This window comes from Coregonus clupeaformis, unplaced genomic scaffold (genome assembly GCF_020615455.1).
Source record: "Coregonus clupeaformis isolate EN_2021a unplaced genomic scaffold, ASM2061545v1 scaf0674, whole genome shotgun sequence".
NCBI classification, from domain to species: Eukaryota; Metazoa; Chordata; class Actinopteri; order Salmoniformes; family Salmonidae; genus Coregonus; species Coregonus clupeaformis.
In genome coordinates, this window is record NW_025534129.1 from 106,050 (window position 1) to 129,511 (window position 23,462).

The following is a 23,462-nucleotide window of genomic DNA, read 5'->3' on the forward strand; positions in this document are numbered from 1 at the left end:
ATAACACTGATAAAACTAACCAAAGTAAACAGTCTGCCAGTAGTTGGTAGCTAACTGCTGATGCTGTCATACTAGTAGATAGTACAAGCCTATGGGAAAGAGTAGTTTTGTCTACGACGGAGGTCACTTTTACTATACAGAGCAAGTTTAAGGTGTTTGTGGGGGCTGAGCGTTGAAGTAATTCCGCCATTCTGTGGCCAAGGGGGAGTTTCTACACAGCCTGCCGAGTGAAACGTCGGCCATGGATCTGATCGCGGATCTGGTGGCATTTCAGAGAAGCCCCAGATACATGTTTTCTTTGGAGAGGTTGATTGTGGATTTTGCTCGATAGGAACGTTTATTTTAGCTTAGGATAATAATAATATGCCATTTAGCAGACGCTTTTATCCAAAGGACTTACAGTCATGCGTGCATACATTTTGTGTGGGTGGTGGGATGAACAACCTTGGCGTTACAAGCGCCGTGCTCTACCAGCTGAGCTACAGAGGACCACAGGATCAATGTTGTCACAGTTACTTATTGTTGAAGAGGCAGCTGATAACATTAGCTTGCTATAGCTAGCTATCCTCTTCCTCCATATCTGAATGAATTTGTGGCCATTTCTAGGAAGCAAAATAAGTGATCTCGATTTTGTTTGTGTACTGCCATATGTCAATAACATAGCTAAGTTTGTCACTGGTGTGGGCTAGTAAATATCCTAAACCTAGCCAGCTACTGTAGACTGCAAGCTAAAACTGGGAGAGAGAAGGAGAAGAGAATTCACTTTGCTTCATCTGCTGGTGGCTTGATAATGTTCACGAGATACATATTTCCACATATAATTGATGAAATTACATTTTTATTCTATAAATATTGTAATTGTGTCAATATGTTGTGAATATTCTTAAAATCCTCACAGCCGTTTTCTATATTAAAAAGTGAAAGTGCCACCTACAGCTTACCATGTAACATTAGGCTACAGGCAATATGTTTCCCTCCACAAGTGAGTCAGAAATTACGATCTTACGTTCAGGGCTTTCCTTATATGCGGGGTGCATAAATTGTACAATTGTAAACTAACAAAGATTTTTTCAAGTTAAAACCCATGAATATTTAAGCAGTAAGGCACAAGGGGGTGTGGTATACTGGCCAATATGCCATGGCTAAGGGCTGTTCTTATGCAGGACGCAAACGTGGAGTGCCTGGATCCAGCCCTTAGCTGTGGTATATTGGCCATATACCACAAACCCCTGAGGTGCCTTATTGTATTATAAACCGGTTACCAATATAATTAGAGAGCAGTAAAAATAAATGTTGTCATGCCCGTGGTACACGGTCTGATATCCCACAGCTGGAACCATTAAACTATTATTATAAAGATAAATTATAAAACTAACTATTAACTTTTATAAACTGGGCGGTTGCCCCTGAATGCTTATTGGTGAAAGCCGTGCAGTATATCAGATGATATACCACTGGTATGATAAAACATTTATTTTTACTGTTGCTCTAATTACGTTGGTAACAGTTTATAATAGCAATAAGGCACTCGCGGGTTTGTAATATATGGCCAATATACGGGCTAAGGGCTGTGTCCTAAGAACAGCCCTTAGCCGTGGTATATTGGCCAATTCCACACTCTCCGGGCCTACTGCTGAAATATACAGCACCAACTTCATAAATATCTGTTTATGTCCATTATAGGCGGCAGGTAGCTTAGTGGTTAAGAGCGTTGCTTCGCCAGTAACCAAAAGGTCGCTGGTTCTAATCCCGTGCCGACTAGGTGAAAAATTGGTTGATGTTGCCCTTGAGCAAGGCACTTAACCCTAATTGCTCCTGTAAATCGCTCTGGATAAGAGCTTCTGCTAAATTACTTTAATCGGGGGCTCTAGAAAGAGTTCCCATGCAGTAACTGCAACAGCCCATTCATTCGACCTCACTACTAATTGTTTGGTGGTGGCAGTGCATCGTTACATAACATGTTAACATGTGGGAGGTATGGTTAGATGAGGGGATGGCCGTTCAACATGAGTGGCAAGTGGGAACACCACTCACACTTCCTTGAAATAGCTAGTTAGCTAACTAAGTTTGTTCATGTCTTCTGGCAAGTTAAACGACTTGTCACTGTGCAACATGTTTCTGATTCCTTCGTGTAATGGGTCAATGCTGGTTGCAATTCAAAAGAAAACATGGAAAGCTTTTGCACTTGTTCCACAGCTATAGTTACCAACTAACTTTTCATATGTCCATGGACGGCAACCCTATCCAGGCTTGCATACACAAAGTGGGCGGGAAATTAAAGCTTGCTACCGACCACTCGTGTCCAGGTAGAAGGCCTGAAAACAGGACACGAATAATACCTAAATAGCTAGCTAAACCTACGCGAGTTCCCAAGCTGCTAACAAGTAACAAATATCGTTCGAATGCAGCGCGGTAGGTTAGTTAACGTTAGCTAGCCGTGGCGGCTAGCTCCGCCAGCTAGCAAAAATACAGTACCTAGATAACTAGCTACCTGACATTTCTCACTGTCCATTTTCAACTGAGAAATGTTAGCGGTTTAGTTATGCATTTAGCTGTTAGAATATTTAGCTAATGAAATTAAACTTAGATTGCGAGAGGCTGGACATAACATTTTAGTTCCTTGTTCTGTCCAAAGACACATTTGACTAGCTAGCTAGTGTACCGTTAGCTTAGCAAAACTTAACTACCACTACCCAAACTTCGCTAGTTAGTTAGCTACCTAGCTTGGCAACATGGATCTAGCCAATTAGCTAGCTATTTAGCCAATAGTTAGTTAGCCAAGACTATTGCAAATGTACAAGAAATCAAACCAACATTTACAAAACCATTCAGTAATTTTCCGCTGCAAAAGGGTTACCAGGAGGCCGAGATTCTAGCAAGACAGAGATCAAGTTGGCTGGCTAGCTACTGTAGATTGCTGTTGTCCATGCCATGGGGGCGAGAAAGGAAAAATATTTATTTGTACGTCACTACACATGCTGAAAGACGCTTGAAATAATCCCTACTTACTTTACAGTACTCACAGTATCTCGAAAACGAGTTGACTGATCAAGCACTGCTGGCTGCCACGGTGCGGACAGCAGCTTCTTCTTATTATTGGTACCTCTCTGCCTTTGCTGTTTTTACGAACCGTCTAGTAGCTGATACTGCGATGTGCTCCCAGACGCCATTTCCCGCCTCCTCACCCACACTCTTTCGGTGGCAGATACCCGGATGACAGAGGACCGCTTGAGCCAGAGGCGTCAATGAGGTGGTTCGTTTATCTGTCCCGGGTTACCCCGGTGCGAGGAGTTTAGACCGGGTTAAGTGATTGCATTCGTTTTGGAACCGGGCTGCTCCCGGCCGACGGCAAAGTCGGCTCAAAACAAAAGTGATGTAATTAAGCACGAGTTATAATATGCCATTTAGCAGACGCTTTTATCCAAAGCGACTTACAGTTGTGCGTGCATACACGGTATCGAACCCACTACCTTGGCGTTACAAGCGCCGTGCTCTACCAGCTGAGCTACAGAGGACCACTCTGTAGTTATAGATAGGTTTCTGTGTTTTCACATGCAAAAGTTATTGCTTTGGATAAAAACGCTTTACCTGCCTTCCCAATGAAAACTAGTTTGAAAATTCAAAAATTTATTTTATGGAAAGAGATGTATGTTTCTGGACGATGCACCGTGCTGACATGACCAAGCGGCGCAGTTTACTGTTTGATTTGAGAAGGGCGCTCCTCCCTCCCCGCTTTCGCCGGATGACGTGCCGGGCCATTGGCCGGTTCGACCCGGCCAGCGTAATATAACTCTATTTTTCCTTTGCGTTGGCACACGAACTCACACCCCTTTCATTTGAATAACAGTACAGTACCAGAGATACTCTCTGCCAGTACATACCGTTACCTGGCCCTGAATCCCGAGCACCCATGAGTGTGGTTCCTCTCGAGGTTTCTTCCTTCCGGGGTATTTAGTAGTTTTTTTCTTCCATACAGCTTGTGGTTTTACTTGCAATTGCTTGATCTTTGGGGGTCTTCTATAAAGACTAATAATGCTTACAAATGTTGAAAGAAATAGCGAGTAAAATGTAATTTATTCATTGAAAATACTATAAATGTTATGGTGGCTTTATGGGCATTTGAACTGAATCAAGATCATCTGGTGATGTGGATTTGATTACAACAGAGAGGATTCTGGTAACACTGACATAGTATACACTCAGTATACAAAACGTGAAGAACACCTGCTCTTTCCATGACATAGACTGACCAAGTGAATTCAGGTGAAAGCTATGATCCCTTATTGATGTCACTTGTTAAATCCACTTCAATCAGTGTAGATGAAGGGGAGGAGACAGGTTAAAGAAGGATTTTTAAGCCTTGAGACATGGATTGTGTGTGTGCCATTCAGTGGGTGAATGGGCAAGGCAAAACATTTAAGTGCCTTTGAACGGGGTATGGTAGTAGGTGCCAGGCGCACCGGTTTGTGTCAAGAACTGCAACGCTGATGGATTTTTCACGCTCAACAGATTCCAGTGTGTATCAACAATGGTCCAACACCCAAAGGACATCCAACCAACTTGACACAACTGTGGGAAACATTGGAGTCAACATGGGCCAGCATCCCTGCCACAAGCACATGCAGTTTTCCCATTGTCAGTCAGTCACATTTTCAGGTGAAGTACAGTTCACATGCACATTCACAAGAGGTTACAATTTATTTTTTTATTATTTATAAATCATGGATCAAAAGGAATTCAGGGGGAAACAATTGTTGAATTACTTGTATCAATAATGACCACTTAAGAATTATTTATTATTCTTCAGTATGAAATGATAAATTAATTGCCCCCAAGATCAGTGATACCAACAGCTTTTAATAATCCCCAGCAGATAAGTAACACGTTGGAATTTGAGGGAAAACTTAGCTGGGGACTGGCTGACTGGTTCACAGTTATATCCATTAGCATCTAAATTGTACAGTTGTAACAATTAACTACCCAAATATCTTAATTACATTATGATCTTGAAAAACCAAAACATCAGCAGCGTACATTCAATATGCCGACCTTCCATATGAAATCACCAACTTTTAGACAAACAAAACTGATTTTATGCTTATTATTTCAAGGAAGAATAGTCTCGAGTCCTACAGTTAAAATAGAAACAGTTCAAATATGTACATCTATGCCTACTGTAGTCCATTCTTATTAGCAGGACAGGTGTGCATTGAGCTTTTAGTCCTCCACAGGATTCCTAATTCTAAACTGGTCTAAGTATTGTATCCAGCTTCAAGACGTTCTTCAGGTTGATTAATAAAGATTGCATGCACTTTAGAGTGTTATGTCTGTGACAGAAATAATATGAACAAAGAGGTTTAAGAAGCCATGAGAAGTCCTTGGCATAAGCGCTGCGTTGGTTGGCGCGGCTGCGTTGGTTGGCGCGGCTGCGTTGGTTGGCGCGGCTGCGTTGGTTGGCGCGGCTGTGTTTGAAGTGTGGCCGTCCATACAAGAGTCCAACAAAAGTCAAATTCATTGACACAGTTCGGAGCAGCAGTTTTCAGGTTTTTTTTCTTTGTCAAGCAACAGCTGTCCCAAATCAGAAGGGAAACATATTCCTTTTTAGGTAAAGACAAGTAAAATTAAAGTTCCCCATTTCAAGCAATATGCTATGCCTGCCAGTCTAGGTGACCAGGTCAGCAACAGAGTCATCTAAGCCAGCGAGGTTCTGGGCCAAACTGGCTCTTTCAGACCACTACAGTCTATTCTTGCAGCTGACAGTTCATTCAAAGTAGTAAACAAAACAAAAGCCTTCATAATCTGTCATGAAAAAAACATTACAAATGTACACTGTATAGCACTCTTGTACATTATATCATTGTAATCGCTAAGGAATTCTAATACCAAATAAATTATAAAATCATTATTTGCAAGTCAACGGCTGCACAGAACCATATTATCATGAATTGTTTTATAGATTCAATGATACATGGTTTTAGGTCAAACTGCTTCATGGAATAATAATCTGTACCGTGTCTTCAGAATAGTCCATCGCCATAAGAGATGCACCTAAAACGTCTTCATGATTCCAACCCAGTCCTAAGAATGACATCCGAAGCAACAGTGAAACAAAATGCGGAGGAATAAACCCTTTTGCTAGAATTTGCTATCCCACTCCATTTCAGTAAGATCCTAGAGCGAGTTGATAAGGTTTACAAAATGTCGATGGCTTGACGTCTCTTTCCATAGTCCACTGCCCGGTCTCCCTGCATGTCTCGGTCTTCATCATCTGAAAGGAGATTGAGGACAGAACATCAGGGAGTAGTCATCTCTCTCATCCGTAAATAACAGCTGCTAGATAGATTAAAAGGAAATCCCTAAAGATTATCATTAGGAATGCTCAATAGAAGAGCAACATATTGTATGTATTAGTCTTGTCCCATGTCGGCCATAGAATTCCTTAACACTACTTTGTTATCACAGTAGCCTATTCGAAAATGGCACTTTCAATGGCAGGAACAACAACAGCTGTTATAAATGGCGTGATTTACATTAAAGGTTAACACACAAAACACTTCACAATCTAACCTGTCGTGGAGAAATGAATGACAGCCGTATAATAATGATAAGACCAGAACGCACATGCATTTGAAACTTCAAGTACTACTCAAACACAGCATCTATTCATCTACTGCAGGTGTACACAGATGTCCAGTGGGCACAGACAGGTGGCGGAGCACAGACAGTGGGGAAGCGCACAGCTGGATGGGGCATGCAGACATTGGAGTGGAGTCACACAGAACCATAAGTCACTGAGGGGAGAGAAGTGCCCTATCCACATGTAGAGGTAAGGCTTTATTGTGGTATACAATGATGGGAGGCTTGCCTCAGCCTAAATGATCCACTGAACAGTCCTCAGGCTTAGACCCTGAGGGGTGGTTGGTTATGGATGTTCCTGAGACAGGAATGGTGGGTAACTCAGGGTGCTGTGAGCTATGGCCGAGCTGGTGGTACTCAATCTAATGCAGGGGCAGCAGGAGTGGAGGAGGGAGAAATGGTGATACAGCTGGACTTGAAGACCCCTGGCCTGGCTCACCTTGGACGTCTTCCTCCCCACCATCACCATCCTCTTCCTCATTGTAGGCCAGCTCGGCCTGCTTGTCCGCCTCGTACTCACCCACGTTCCCATCGTCCCCATTGTAGTCCGCCAGCTTAGAGCCGTGCTGCGGATCTACAGGGGACTCGTTCTCATCAAAGAAACGGCCTGTAGAGGCAGAGAAGGGCCCCATCAGGAAGGGAGGGAAGCAAAGAGATTGTGACAGAGTCAGAAGAGAAAGGAGGGAGAGAGTGAATGAAAGAGAGGATGATGAAACTAAGAAACGGAGGGTATGAGATGGACTGAAGGAGGAGGTGATGGGTTGGACAGTAAAGGTATGGGAGGCAGGCATAGTATACATGTTTAAGGTTTTTTGGGGGGAGAAAAAAAAAGTAATTGGCAATGAAGTGAGGTCAGTGTAAAGGAACTTGGGAGGAAAACATGAGTGTGTGTATGTGTGGTGCAGTGTGTGAAGATGAAGCAAGGAGAAGGGTAGCTGGCAGGGCAGCTGGTTGGGGTATTGTTTGGAGAGTAGGCAGCGAAGGGAGGGAGGGAGGGAGCAGAGCTGAAGCCAGGCAGGCAGCAGGAAGGAACACCCCTTGAGACCCTTGAAGTCAGGGGCCTCTCTCACTGTGCGTACTCTATGGCATCTGGCCATCTCTCAATTCAGTCTGTGGCGACAGCACCTCTAATATGAATGACTTTATGAGCAGTGTTGAGGAAGGTTTGTTAAAACCCTGATAGCTAGGGAAGGCAACCACTTATAGTAGACCCTAACGCAACCTTGAGAAAGAAAACTCTAGATAGGGCTCGGACTGCAGAGTGCGTTCAAAAATAGCTTATGTAATTGTAAAGGTTATGTTGTAACCTTGACACATCTGCAAGTGAGAGAAGCCTCTTCTTACTGGGACGCTGCAGTTACATTTCAGAGTAAAGACACAACCACAGCATAAGTCTCCATGTGTCACATCTCCTGTGTACTGAGAGGTCCTCAGTCTCCCCCCCTCCCATCCCCACCAGCCTTTGGGAGGCACTCACTCTGTCTGTGACGCAGGGGCTCAGCAGGCTTGGGGTCTCTGGCATGCCGAGGTTCTATAGGGTTGGGCACCTGGGCGGGGTTAGGAGGCAGAGGCAGTCCTGCCCCTTTCCTCTGTACACCATCTGCTTTCATCACATTGTCAGGAGCTTCAAGGAGACAGCGAAACAGAGGTAGCATCAATAATGACTTTTCTGTTAGAAATATTTCACCAGAAATTTGGTCATCCTTTTTGGGCTTTTCATTTCAAATGTACAGTAGAGAGGTTTAGGGTGAACTCTGTCCTGTAGTACTGAATGTGCTCCTTCACAGAGAGCTAGCCTACAGTTTGAAGGAGCATGTTTTCAATCTCCGGGAGAAAAGGATTAATCACCTTTAAAAAGACAGAGGTTGCCAAACAGAGAGCAGAGCACTGCGCCAACAATACTTTTCCTCCATTTTCTACACAAACATTCCATGAAAAAAAATCTGAACTAAAAACAGGAAGCCAGCATGGCTCACGTTTTATGGCAGCTAGTGTGGAGTTGAAGAGAGGCCAAGAGCAGCGGAGCCTCTGCTGCACACAGCCATTAAGAGCCCAGTCAGAGCAGTACCCAGGCCATGGCCTCAAGTCTCAAACTCAATGGCAGACACATGATAGCATGTCACCACTAAAGCATTACTGTTCTAAATAAGTGGTTTTGTCTCTGTGCAGCAAAACTAATAAAGTAAATTGAAAATGCAAATATGTAGTGTGTGGAGCATGAGTTGAGTTGACATACCTCTAAGCGGTCTGTGCTGCTCTCCGAACTCATCTGCCTGGATGGCTGCCTTGTTGTCCTCGTCAAAGAGGATGGGTCTGTCTGCCACCGCCTGGGGGGGCTGCTGCTGGAGGGCCCCCGCTCGCCCCTCCATCCCCAACCCTAGGACCTTGTCCTGAATCTGGAGCACAGGCCGGTCCAGAGAGAGGTCTCGACCAGCCCCCTCACCTGCCCCTGCACCCGCCTCTGCTCCCATACCGGCCCCCACCTCTCTTAACCCAGTATCAGGTATCTCTATGTGGTTCTGGGTGATGGCTGGCTTCTTCAGAGCTAGAGACAATGAGAGGGGAGGAGGACAGTTCCACTTGATATTTGACAATGATATTTGACACAAATCTTACTGCCAGGGTCATCATCAAAAGTAGAATAACCAGAGAGAATAAATACTCACCAAATTGCACATCATCTATTTTTCCCACTTCACTGTCCTCAATACCAGGCATGCCAGCATCATTGCCAGGCTTGCCCAAATCTTCTGTGCCAGGAGGGAGGGCGAGAGAGAGATTGGGGAGAGAAAAGAGTGGATGGGGTGGAGGGAGAGAAGAGTGGATGGGGTGGAGGGAGAGAAGAGTGGATGGGGTGTAGGGAGAGAAGAGTGGATGGGGTGGAGGGAGAGAAGAGTGGATGGGGTGGAGGGAGAGAGGGTGGGTTAGCTCTGAAACATATTACACAGGCAGAATGTGGCAATATGAGCTGGTTGTAATGTTACCTTTGAGGTCAGTGTCTCGTTGGTGTGTGGCCACAGTGTGGTGCTCTTCTGCTGTCTCCCACCTCAGTCCCTCCTTCTGCAGCTCCGACCTTCCTGCTATCCAGCACACTCTGCAGAGGGTGGGGAGGGAGAAGAAACAGAGAGGAGAGGGATGAATATAATCACTATTGCTGGGTAAGCAAAAAAGTCACAATGACTAAGTGCAGAGCTGCTGACATCCAGGACAAAGGATATTCCACAGTGTATGATCTATGAACACCAGCAGGGGGTGGTAGACAACCACTTACATTACAGGGAAAGGAAAGGTAGGGACATCATGACTAGGTGCTCTGATAGAGGGCCTCACCTTTCTCAGCTCCACCGCCTCCTCCTCCAGGGTCTTTTTAGCTTCTTTATACTCGTCCATTAGTTGTGTGATTTGACGCCCACACTGCAAACTAACATACACACAAACAATTGGTTAGACAAATCAGAGAGAAAAGCAATGAAGCTCGTGTTAGAATTCACACCAATGGCTATATTGGTGCGATAGTCATTATAACCTCAACTTTGCTGTGATTTTGTGAGCCTAGAGCAAGAACATGAAAGATTTATTGAAAGAGTTCATTCTCTGTACCTCTCATACTCCAGCTTCCTCTCCAGATTGGTGCTGTTCTTCTTCACCTCCCTCAGCTGGATCTCCTGCCTCATAAACTCCTGTTTCAGCTCCTTCAGCTGCTCTACACCCCCCCAAAAACACACAATATAACCTTAGGGTTCATATTCTATGCACAAATGCAATTTCAACCATGCAGTGATATTAGGCTACAGCTTTAGTGTTGGACAATCATTCAATAAAGAAACTAGGAATGACAACATTGCAAATCTGTATGCATTAGAGTCCACTTGGGACTTGAGATAAAACATCTTAACAGCACTAACAGCATTATGCAAACTGTTGTTACTGCTCCAGGCTCCATCTATGGTAATACAAGCCCATACTGCCTTCTGCTAGCCATAAGACCCCAACAGAAGTGTGCCCTCTGCTGGCCAGTGTCTGCTCTTACCTTTCAGCCTCACAATCTCCGACATCTGTGCTGTGACATCACCCTGCACCTTCATCTGGGAAGAAAAGAACATCAGTCTGAGGAAAGGTCACCAGAACACTTTGTTATCATCGTAATACAAAATACAACCGGTTTAACTGGAAATATAAAGTGGCTGAACTAGCCTAACTGGAAGGATGACATTTTTATACTAAGGCCAGGTGCAATAGCACTTTAATGTCAGCTCAGCAACCGAGATATCTAGCTGAATAAAGGTTCTGCTGAGTGAAAACTCTGCTTGCAAAATGCTCCATCTGATTCATTGTGTCTGACCAGCCGAGTGACTAGAAGACCATCTGCAGCCAGATAGAGTCAGATTAGATGGAAGAGAGATCCTAGGGACAGCCAGGCTGAGGCAGTCAGAACAGACCACAGAGCAGCAGCTTTCATTAGATCTCCTCTCCCCTTCATAATGAAGCCTGATGGCGGGAGAGAGGGAGACCTATCTAAGCTGAACACATCTATGGCTCACTGTAATAGGAATATTTAAGATGAATAAAGTTCACATTCAGTTTAGAGTGATTAACAATGTTTAGCATTTTTATACGTTTTCCCTTTCTGTAATACAGAAATGGTTTCTAGTGTTCTGTTTGTGACACTTGGGTTGATGTCACTAAACTGGATGCTGTATGTTATGGGTTAAACATATCTGTTGATAGTGATTGACGCCAGACTGGAGATACAAGGACACAGTGATTGCGATTGTATTCTGTGAAACACTGATTCTGTAGCAACTTACAAAGTCCATGCCTTTTGTTTTGACTTCCCAATAGCCTCTCGGGTTTACAGAACCATTGTCTGCTGTTTAGAATATAAGGGCCTTCTCAGAGAAGACCAGTTAGACATTTTCTCTGCTTCTGTGTTGGAGGTGTCTCCCTGTTGCAACTTGTAAAACAGAATTGATTTGCGATTGACTTTCTGTGACTGCTCTTTTGTTCACCTGGAAATTCCTATTACATCCCCAGACCGCTTAGAGTGAAACCAGCTTATAGTCAGAACAATGTGCTATTGACCCATTACACATGACACACTGACCGCCTAAGGAGTTATTCCACTTCTTTTCATACATGTACAAAGACAAAATTCAATTGCAAGTGTTTTTGTTGCCTCAACGAGAGGAGAGCGGCTGTGGCTTTGAGGTAGATTTCAGGAGCAGCAGGAGGGGTGCAAGTATTGATCTCAGGGGACTGAGGGGAGGAGGTGAATGTGAAATGCAGCTGGGAGAGAAACAGAGGAGGATGGAAGGCCATCCCCAGGGCTCTATTTGTGCATGCTTAGAGGGACAGAGAACGTGAAGTGTCTACATGTCTGGTGTCTGCACATTTCTGTGTCCATATGCGCAAGTTTGACAGACATTAGCCTACGTGGCCACACCAACACCTGAGCTGTATTAACATCTATTCATGTATACAGTTACCTTTGTATTGAACATAATATAACACCGTAAAAGAGGTGAGGCTGAGTGTGTGGCAACATTAGGCTACATCAAATAAGAGTAGGTATTTGCGTTCTGTGCTCAACATAAATCAAGCATGTTGTATCTGTGGATTTGTTACAAAGGCATTATGAGATTAATTTATGCATACATCCTGTGTTCAGTTTCATATTTGTGCAATGGTTATACACCGTTGCCAGATGTAGGCTACACCTATTTCAAAAGGAGACGAAATCCTAATTTATCCAGTTTGCTTTCCTTTGTCCGGATTTCCCTCCCCTACCTTGACCACAATAAAAAAGACGGCTCAGCGCCCAGTGTTATCCAGTGACCTAAAGAGGGAGCCATTGTCGCAGCCCTCCTCATTGGCAGTACAATCAGTCACAGCGGGAGCTACTGCACATGCACTGCCAAATATACTTGGTATCCTCTCCTCTACCATGTACAAAGTAAATGCATTCACTTGGTAGAACAAATTAGTAGATGCAATACCCATCTTTTTGAATATACCAAACCATATCTAATTGAAAGCGCTCAAGCTGTCCAAAATCCAACACAGGCCATATATGTCCACTCAGGTCAGTGGCTGAGAGACCACAGATGGCAGACGGAGTGAGAATCTGTCAGACGAGAGAGTTCTGTCCTCCTGAGCCCCTGACTGATCCAGACAGGCCCCTTTCTGCCTTCCACTCAATTATACCATCTCCCTTATCTGGGGTCTGACTATGTCTCTAAAGACCAGCCAAACATATAACCAGTCAGAATGAGCAAAACTGTCATCAGTGTAAGGACAGGAGATTAACTGCGAAAACCACAAGCATAGGACCATCAAACCTAGGAGCTTCATACACCTACTGTATTCTACACCATCAATGCATGAAATAAACTAAGACAAAAGTAAGCGTCAAACCCAGCCCGGAGAAACCAAATCGATTTGAGCATGGTGCAGACACCAAGGGGATGCCTTGCTGGCTGGGATTACCCTTTCAAGGTGGAAGTAACCACAGGTCAAAAGAGATCACTACTTTATTTGCCTGTCCCATACATGCAATCCAATACTAGTCTCTCCCAAAGCAGATTCTCTCTCTGATAGCTCCATTGGCCCAGTCACTAAACAGTGTGTTAGGCTGCCATCATGTCTGATATTCCTTATTTATGTGGTCCTGTTTGTTCATTGAAGGGAGTGAAAGCGAAGGAACCGCTCAATGAGTAAAGAAACCGTTCTTTATAGGCTAAGGAGGGAATAGTATCCATTCGGGCACCCCTATATGACTGTCCCACAGACAAACACCTCCCCACAAATGAGATTCACGTCTCCATCAGTAGCCACTAGCCACCAATCAAATCACACGGGTGGATTCTCCAGGGAGAACAAAGGGCTTGAATCAAATCCACAGAGAGAGAGAGAGAGAGAGAAAGAGGGGCTCAGGACTTTAATGAGACAGAATGCACAGAAGAGGAGTGTCAGTAATTACAGCATCAATGTCAGCCATTGTGGAGATAAAAGCTTCATGCTGTCACCTTCCCTGAAAAGAGACACTGAGTGGTTCAGTCTCTCCACCAAATCTGCTGTGTGGAAAATAACAGTGCTCTTTCTAGGCACCCACAAAGCACACTGCGGATGTGGAGACAGAAACATTAAAGCAAAGCACCTCAAAGACTTTTACATTGTGTTGCTTCTCTATCCTTCAGCCCTTTCAGCAGTACTAGGAGAGGACTATTGGCATAACTAGGCTATGCTAATACACCTTGATTACTACTACCACCACAACTCAAATCCCATTCCTGATATGGTGTGTGACTGACAGTTACTAACACACCCCTGTCCTTGGTAGTGGAGTGGAACACCTGCACAGGAGGAACAGAGTAGAACAGGATGCTGGTTAGGGTTGGGCGATATTACGATAGCATCGTCTATCGACGACGATTGACAACCATCGTCGATGGCGACGACATGATGTGAGAGTTTAGCCTAGATAGTCTATTAGTCACATGCACAGGGTCGCTGATGTAACCACAGGGTACAGTGAAATTCTTATGCGCTGAGCTACAACAGTGGAGGTTAATAAAAATGTGAATGAGACAATATTTGCCTATTTCAATAAATATGTTACAGTGCCTTCAGAAAGTATTCACACCCGTTGACTTTTTCCACCTTTTGTTGTGTTACAGCCTGATTTTTAAATGGATTAAATTGAGATTGTGTGTCACTGGCCTACACACAATACCCCATGTCAGTGGACAGTTTCTAGACATTTTTTTAAATAAAAAATGAAAAGCTGAAATGTCTTGAGTCAATAAGATTTCAACCCCTTTGTTATGGCAAGCCTAACTAAATTCAGGAGTAAAAATGTGCTCACAAGTCACATAATAACTGGCATGTACACTATTATTTTATTTTTTTGTCATTTAGCAGACGCTCTTATCCAGAGCGACTTCTAGGCGCAATTAGGGTTAAGTGCCTTGCTCAAGGGCACAGACAGATTTTTCACCTAGTCGGCTCGGGGATTAGAACCAGCAACCTTTCGGTTACTAGCACAACGCTCTTAACCACTAAGCTACCTGCCGCCCCAGGCATGATTTTGGAATAACTACCTCATCCATGTACCCCACACATACAGATAATTGTAAGGTCCCTCAGTCGAGTAGTGAATTTCAAAACAGATTCAAAGAAGGGCACCCATTGGTAGATGGGTAAAAAATACAAATAAAGCAGACATTGAATATCCCTTTGAGCATGGTGAAGTGATTAATTACACTTTGGATGGTGTATCAATACACTCAGTCACTACAAAGATACAGGCATCCTTCCTAACTCAGTTGCCGGAGAGGAAGGAAACCGCTCAGAGATTTCACCATGAGGCCAATGGTGACTTCAAATCAAATGTTATTGGTCACATACACATGTTATTGCAGGTGTAGTGAAATGCTTCTAAATGCTTTAAAAAACTGTTAGAGTTTAATGGCTGTGATTGCAGAAAACTGAGGATGGATCATCAACATTGTAGTTACTCCACAATACTTACCTAAATGACAGAGTGAAAAGAAGGAAGCCTGTACAGAATAAAAATATTCCAAAACTAAAGTAAAACTGCTAAAAAAATGTGGCAAAGAAATTAACTTTATGTACAGAATACAAAGCATTATGTTTGGGTCAAATCCAACACATCACCGAGTGCCACTTCATATTTTCAAGCATGGTGGTGGCTGCATCATGTTATGGGTATGTTTGTCATCGGCAACGACTAGGGAGTTTTTTTTGTATAAAAATAAACTGAATAGACTTGAAAATGGCTGTCCAGCAATGATCAACAACCAACTTGACAGAGCTTGAAGAATATATATTTGTTGTATTTTGTAATGTTTTAAATGGGCAAATATAGTACAATCCAGGTGTGCAAAGCTCTTAGAGACTTACCCAGAAAGACTCACTGCTGTAGTCACTGCCAAAGGTGATTCTAACATGTATTGACTCAGGGGGTTGAATAGTTATCTAATAAAGATACTTTTATTTTTCATTAATGTTCTACAAATGTTAGAATTTTTCTTCCACTTTGACAGAGTATTTTGTGTAGATCGTTAACAAAAAATAATAATTAAATCCATTTTAATCCCACATTATAACAAAATGTGGAAAAAGTCAACAGGTGTGAATATTTTCTGAAGTCATTGTATGGGCTAAAGCACCCCATTGTGATATCATTACTTCACATTCACTGTAAACAATGTAACTTTTGACACAAATCAGCTACTTTGACCACTTTCCCAACAAGTTAGACAAAATGTTATAGGATATGACATCTTGATCAACCTCTCTGCTATTCAAATATGGAATCAGAACAAAAATATATTGTACATATCTAACGATACAGCTGTTTTAGTATCCACATCAATAACTTGTTGTATACATTTTTGTCAATTTGACCACTTTCCGAACAACAGACAAAAAGTTAGAGGGTATGAAATCTTCCTCTACTATTCAAATCTGGAAATAAGAACAGAAATATCTACTACCTATAGTACAGCCGTTTTAGTAACAAACTAATTTAGCCAACTTTCCACTGTTGAATTAACTGCCATGGAACTTTTCAGAACTTTCAAATTATAACAATGGGGGAGCACAGTCTAAGCATGAGAAAATTGATGTTTCTCAATATGCATGCTACCGCGCTCCACACTCTCAAGCGCCGAGTGCATTCTCTGAGGACGTTCTCTTGAGTACATTATTGTGAGGACGAGTGTGGAGAACGCATAAAACATTACATTTGAGAAGCACTCGCAGTACTTTATTACCTTACGCTGCACCTCCACTGAACCTTCTTCCAGCCAGGACAATGGCAACAATAGAAACGAAACAAGATATACACAAAGCAAACGTTTTACTAGCCAGCTAGTTCAACAGGCAAAAATGACCTCAAATGTTATGCAAGGTAGATGTCAAATCTTTGTAGGTAGCTAGCTAGCTAACAATTATTAGTGACTATCTGGCTAGCTAACAGTAGTAGCTAGCCAGTTAGCCCTATTTACTTACTATGGGCTTGCAATCTATGCACACTACAGTGGGTATTGTAGGCAAGTAAACATACCAAAATTAACACAGCATGTATTTATTAACGTATCAAGATAAAACATAGTCAGGCAACATATAAGATGTGAATAAGCAACATTTCATTCCGAAGTCGGAGTGTATTTTCTCTCGCTTCAGCTCAAATAATGACCGCCACTTTTTACGTGGTTGCATCACATTTCTGTGCATACTTTATATTGAAGCTTGCGTCGACGCATGCTTCAAAATATGTGCAAACAGAGTACGCGTTCGAGAAGTGCCCTCTGTCGCATACATTGATTTGGACTCATACTCCGACCCTCCCGTACTCGGAGCACGGTGGTATGCATTTTGAGAAACACCAAATGAGCAAATGTGACTTTTAACACAAATCAGCTACCTTGACCACTTTCCCCAACAACGCATCATAGATAAAAAATTAAAAGGGTATGACACCTTGGTCTACTTCTCTGATATTCAAATCTGAAATCAAAACAGCAATAATTACAACCAATCACAAAATAAGCCAGTATAGTGTAGAGAATCATTGTACCATCTAAACCACTGTGAAATATATTTTTCATAACCAAAAATATTGTATTTTCAGCTGGTGTACAAAACTGAAAGTAAAGACGCCAAAAACTAAAGAACGGGAAGCATAGAAATAGTGCACATAGAACCGATCTACCGCTTCTTAAACTTGCTTTTAATGACAAATCTATAACTCATATTTCTATGTCTTCTGTACTCTATTATTACAGTTTGCATATACACTGTGGTATTGTAGTAAGAGAGTGGATAACAGTGTAGTAGGCTAGTCTGAGTGTAGTTATTTGTGATAAAATGTGATCTACAGTGGGGAGAACAAGTATTTGATAACCTGCAAAATTGGCAGGTTTTCCTACTTACTAAGCATGTAGAGGTCTGCAATTTAAAAAAAATCCAGAAAATCACGTTGTATGATTTTTAAGTAATTAATTTGCATTTTATTGCATGACATAAGTATTTGATCACTTACCAACCAGTAAGAATTCCGGCTCTCACAGACCTGTTAGTTTTTCTTTAAGAAGCCCTCCTGTTCTCCACCTATTACCTGTATTAACTGCACCTGTTTGAACTCGTTACCTGTATAAAAGACACCTGCCACACACTCAATCAAACAGACTCCAACCTCTCCACAATGGCCAAGACCAGAGAGCTGTGTAAGGACATCAGGGATAAAATTGTAGACCTGCACAAGGCTGGGATGGGCTACAGGACAATAGGCAAGCAGCTTGGTGAGAAGGCAACAACTGTTGGCGCAATTATTAGAAAATGGAAGAAGTTCAAGATGACGGTCAATCACCCTCGGTCTGGGGCTCCATGCAAGATCTCACCTCGTGCGGCATCAATGATCATGAGGAAGGTGAGGGATCAGCCCAGAACTACACGGCAGGACCTGGTCAATGACCTGAAGAGAGCTGGGACCACAGTCTCAAAGAAAACCATTAGTAACACACTACGCCGTCATGGATTAAAATCCTGCAGCTCACGCAAGGTCCCCCTGCTCAAGCCAGCACATGTCCAGGCCCGTCTGAAGTTTGCCAATGACCATCTGGATGATCCAGAGGAGGAATGGGAGAAGGTCATGTGGTCTGATGAGACAAAAATAGAGCTTTTTGGTCTAAACTCCACTCGCCGTGTCTGGAGGAAGAAGAAGGATGAGTACAACCCCAAGAACACCATCCCAACCATGAAGCATGGAGGTGGAAACATCATTCTTTGGGGATGCTTTTCTGCAAAGGGGACAGGAGGACTGCACCGTATTGAGGGGAGGATGGATGGGGCCATGTATCGTGAGATCTTGGCCAACAACCTCCTTCCCTCAGTAAGAGCATTGAAGATGGGTCGTGGCTGGGTCTTCCAGCATGACAACGACCAGAAACACATAGCCAGGGCAACTAAGGAGTGGCTCCATAAGAAGCATCTCAAGATCCTGGAGTGGCCTAGCCAGTCTCCAGACCTGAACCCAATAGAAAATCTTTGGAGGGAGCTGAAAGTCCGTATTGCCCAGCGACAGCCCCGAAACCTGAAGGTCTGTATGGAGGAGTGGGCCAAAATCCCTGCTGCAGTGTGTGCAAACCTGGTCAAGACCTACAGGAAACGTATGATCTCTGTAATTGCAAACAAAGGTTTCTGTACCAAATATTAAGTTCTGCTTTTCTGATGTATCAAATACTTATGTCATGCAATAAAATGCAAATTAATTACTTAAAAATCATACAATATGATTTTCTGGATTTCTTTTTAAAATTCAGTCTCTCACAGTTGAAGTGTACCTATGACAAAAACTACAGACCTCTACATGCTTTGTAAGTAGGAAAACCTGCAAAATCGGCAGTGTATCAAATACTTGTTCTCCCCACTGTAACTGCCCCACAACCCAAACTAATAAAGTTGATAGTGTAGTCAAAGCAATCAGACCAATTATTTTACTAAATGTAACTTTGAATATATTTAACTGCTTGGTTTTAGTAAAACATTTAAAACTTCTTCCCCTACTACAAAGACACTTGTAAAGAGTTAAAGTCCCACCAATTTTCCTTCATGGAGAATGTCCATCTAGTTCATTTTTCTATTATTTAATGAGGGGAAAGACTGCTTCTATCCAGCCCATGATGTAGGCCTATAACCTAGCGCACTATGGTAAGACAGCCATTTCCTCAGACAGTCACTGCTCTATCATGTGTGCGCCACACTGACACACACACACAAACAAACCTGTTCTGCTCCTCCACCAGAAAGGAATATTAGAAAATATTTGCCATTGCCTGCACTTAGCCTCTGTCCAGGCTTTTAAAAATCATCTTTCGTCATGATTCGTCCAGTTGCATTCAATTTCACACTATAGGCCAACTGTCGTTTTTTTTGTTTTTTTTTATGGAGGGTACAATAGGGGTGTGTTTTATGGGTACATAATCACAATAGGACTAAGGTTGACATCGCCCAACCCTATCACTGGTAACATCAGAAAATAAGATCCTGATACAGGACAACGAGCAGATTAACGCTGGGGAAAATCTGGGATTGGTATTACACTACACCATCCCTCATGTTGAACAGAAGATTTGCACTGTTGGACACCATTAACATTCAGGAGATGAGCTGTAATTAAAATATACAATCCGGTTTGGGCATGGCTAGCCCACACAATCCGAAGAGCAAACATCCGTGTGGGTACGGCATAATGCTAATGAAAGGTAGGCCCTCCCCTTCAGCTGTTCTGCCACACCTCCTATGCAATCTGATGCGGCACATAAGCATACATTGAGGCGGTTGGGACAAGAGGGGGGGCAGACAATGTAGTAAGGGTAAAAAGAGGCTGGTCCCCAGCACTGGGCACACAGACAGGCCCTTGCAGAGGGGCCCCAGCTGGGACTAATAACCCCCATGTCTGCAGGGAGGGAGACTATACCTCCTGTCAAATGACTAATATAAGAGCACAAATACACACCAATAAACAATGTGCAAACTGCAATGCAATGCCAGGTTAGCAGGTGCTATTGTGATGGGAAAAATGAGTTTAGCTGTTACACGATATGGCTTTGAAATCACCTTTGAGATTCAAAGGATCTGATGGCTATCACAGCTGAAGTAGATAAACAATATTTTAGTTTAAGTGGTTATTTTATGAGTTTAACCTAAATTTAAAAATGACATCAAGACTCATTCATTGAATTAGGAAGTAGATAAAAAAGGTGTCACTTAGGTTGTACTGACGTGTACCTCAAACTCATCTCTGAGGCTTAGATAACGACAATGCACTGGGACAACCCACTTTCAACTTTGGCTTGCTTGCGTGTGTGTTTTGGGCATTCAAAACATTGCTGGAGACTGCTCAGTCTTTACCCATGTTGGTAGGTGACACTAGGTTTTGCCCTCTACTGTAATACAACAATAGGATGCAGGTGCAAGGCTGTTTTCCACCTGTCAAACCTCTGGCACAGTTAGTTAATATGCCTGAGATCTGCATGAACTAGGAAGCATAGTTACTACAGATGGATGAAGTGATCTAGTCCTACCCACCTTTTCATCTGTACACTTTTTGATGAGTGCTTCACGAGTGTGCAGCTTGCCCTCCAGCATGCTGTTATCTCCTTCCTTCTGATCGATCTGTTTCCTGTGCGTGTCTACCTGCACCATCAACTCAGAGTTGCGCTTCTCCAGTCGACTGCGCGCCGCGTCGGTCCGCTTCACCTGTGTCTGCACCTCAGCCAACTCGTCCAATAGGCGCCCTTGCTTGTTGGACACAGTCCAGTAGTTGAAAGACAGTATGGCAATGATCACCATCAATGCGATCAGGATGAAGGACGGCAGACGGCCTCCCCGTCGGTTTGCGCCAAAGCCAACCATTTCAGAATGTGTTCTATAATTGATCTAGAAAAGCCTATACTTCCACTGGTAAACAAATTGGGTAGCTGACATGCCGTTCAATTACGGCAAACATACAGCCACTGACATAGTCAATAAAGAAAGCATTTGTATCAAACCCCAATCGAGTTAATTGCATTAGTTAGCTGCAGGGAGTGTGGGGAATAGTTATTCACGCGCCTTCCCTCTTCCGCACAGTTGTCGCCTTTCTTGTTTGCATTCGTCCAATGACACTGTCAGCGACGTGGCCTAAATGCAATAGCAAACGTGGACAAACACTAGCCAAGCATGCAAGTGCCAAATTATTTAACTATCTAACGAGTCCAGAGTCAAATTATCTGAACGATTCTGGTGGGCCGTGAATCGTTTCAAGACAGCTAGAAAAACTGTATTTATCCACCAAATCGTAAACCTACAGTTGCTAGCTAACACTTTAGCATCCTGATTGCGCTAACACAGATTTACCAAACTGGTTTGGCTAGCTGCTTGCACTGAACGAGCTAGTCAGACACAATTGAAAACAACTATTGTCACCCTCATGATACATCTTGATTATGCATTTTAATTAGGTATATAGAAAATACTGTATTCAAACGTTAATCTAGCTAGCTAGCTAACCTTTCTAGCGCTATCCAATGCAATTCAACGAAGTCGCTACGCGTTAACTGCTAATCCTAGGAGCTACTACGCGAGATAGCAATAGGGTAGCAATACGTTCTCTTTGTAGCTAGCTACTAGACTCATTGAAATAAGTTAACACGTGGTAAACGCTTATTTTACCGATAGATAACAATGTCGCTTACTAGCTGGCTAGTTTGCTGTCAGATTCCTAATCCTTTCAGTTTTGTTTTACCCCTGTCCCCAGCTTCGAGACTGTCTTGTCTGTTGATATGGTTACTTTAGCTACTTCCACCTTGCTTGGCTGGCATATCGTCTGTTGTTGGTGCCTCTTGACTCGTGGACGCCAAACGCAAGCGACGTTGAATACAGTGGTTAGCTATATCGTTATAAAGGTTAGACAGTTAACGTTACATTGACAAACGACTAGCTAATGTAGAAAAAGCTAGTTTATCAAACCATTGATTTCTGAAGCGTTGCCAAGGCGTGCAAGGTGCATGGTTGGGTTAAAGTGACAGTACAATTATCCAATCATGACATACGTCTTGCAATAAAGACCACATTCTATTGGATACCTTTTGCAAGTTTGGAAGCACATTGGATGACAGAAAAATGACATAGGCAGGGTTTATAAAGATCATGGGGGGCTGGTTTCGGATGTCTAATGCGCTGAAGTTCCGTGTTCGTAGGCAAGGCACCACACAGTGGACAGAAATATGATATGATTCAGGATCATCAAGTCAAATTTACCAAAAATGTTGGTGTCTGACTCGGGTGGAAACGTGTGTGTGTCTGTGTGCAGGGCCGGTTCCAGGCATAAGTGAAATAAGTGGTCGCTTAAGGGGCACCAACCAATTAGTCTTATTATTTATATATACACTACCGGTCAAAAGTTTTAGAACGCCTACTCATTCAAGGGTTTTTCTTATTTGTACTATTTTCTACATTGTAGAATAATAGGGAAGACTCAAAACTATGAAATTATATATATGGAATCATGTCGTAACCAAAAAAAGTGTTAAACAGATCAAAATATATTTTATATTTGAGATTCTTCAAACAGCCACCCTTTGCCTTGATGACAGCTTTGCACACTTTTGGCATTTTCTCAACCAGCTTCACCTGGAATGCTTTTCCAACAGTCTTGAATGAGTTCCCACATATGCTGAGCACTTGTTGGCTACTTTTCCTTCACTCTGCCTTCCAACTCATCCCAAACCATCTCAATTTGGTTGAGGTCGGTGATTGTGGAGGCCAGGTCATCTGATGCAGCACTCCATCACTCTCCTCCTTGGTAAAATAGCCCTTACACAGCCTGGTGTTGTGTTGGGTCATTGTCCTGTTGAAAAACAAATGATAGTCCCACTAAGCCCAAACCAGATGGGATGGCATATCGCTGCAGAATGCTGTGGTAGCCATGCTGGTTAAGTGTGCCTTGAATTCAAAAGAAATCACAGACAGTGTCACCAGCAAAGCAACCCAAACCATAACACCTCCTCCTCCATGCTTTACGGTGGGAACTACACATGCTGAGATTATCCGTTCACCCACATCGCATCTCACAGAGACAAGGTGGTTGGAACCAAAAATCTCTAATTTGGACTCCAGACCAAAGGACAAATTTCCACTGGCCTAATGTCCATTTCTCATGTTTGTTGGCCCAAGCAAGTCTCTTCTTATTATTGGTGTCCTTTAATAGTGGTTTCTTTGCAGCAATTCGACCATGAAGGCCTGATTCACACAGTCTC

At 43.0% G+C, this 23,462-nt stretch overlaps 1 protein-coding gene across 1 annotated transcript; it reads right to left on the reverse strand.

Annotated features, from left to right (window-relative positions):
• Window positions 1-4,690: 4,690 nt before the first annotated feature.
• On the reverse strand, window positions 4,691-22,212 carry LOC121582901 (protein GOLM2). The gene is given in 10 exon segments (XM_045216309.1): window positions 4,691-6,268; window positions 8,114-8,260; window positions 8,873-9,181; window positions 9,303-9,383; window positions 9,621-9,678; window positions 9,680-9,730; window positions 9,967-10,057; window positions 10,237-10,339; window positions 10,667-10,721; window positions 20,752-22,212. Coding segments are annotated over 10 exon segments (1,299 nt in total). The 5' UTR covers window positions 21,079-22,212; the 3' UTR covers window positions 4,691-6,191.
• Between the last annotated feature and the right edge of the window lie 1,250 nt (window positions 22,213-23,462).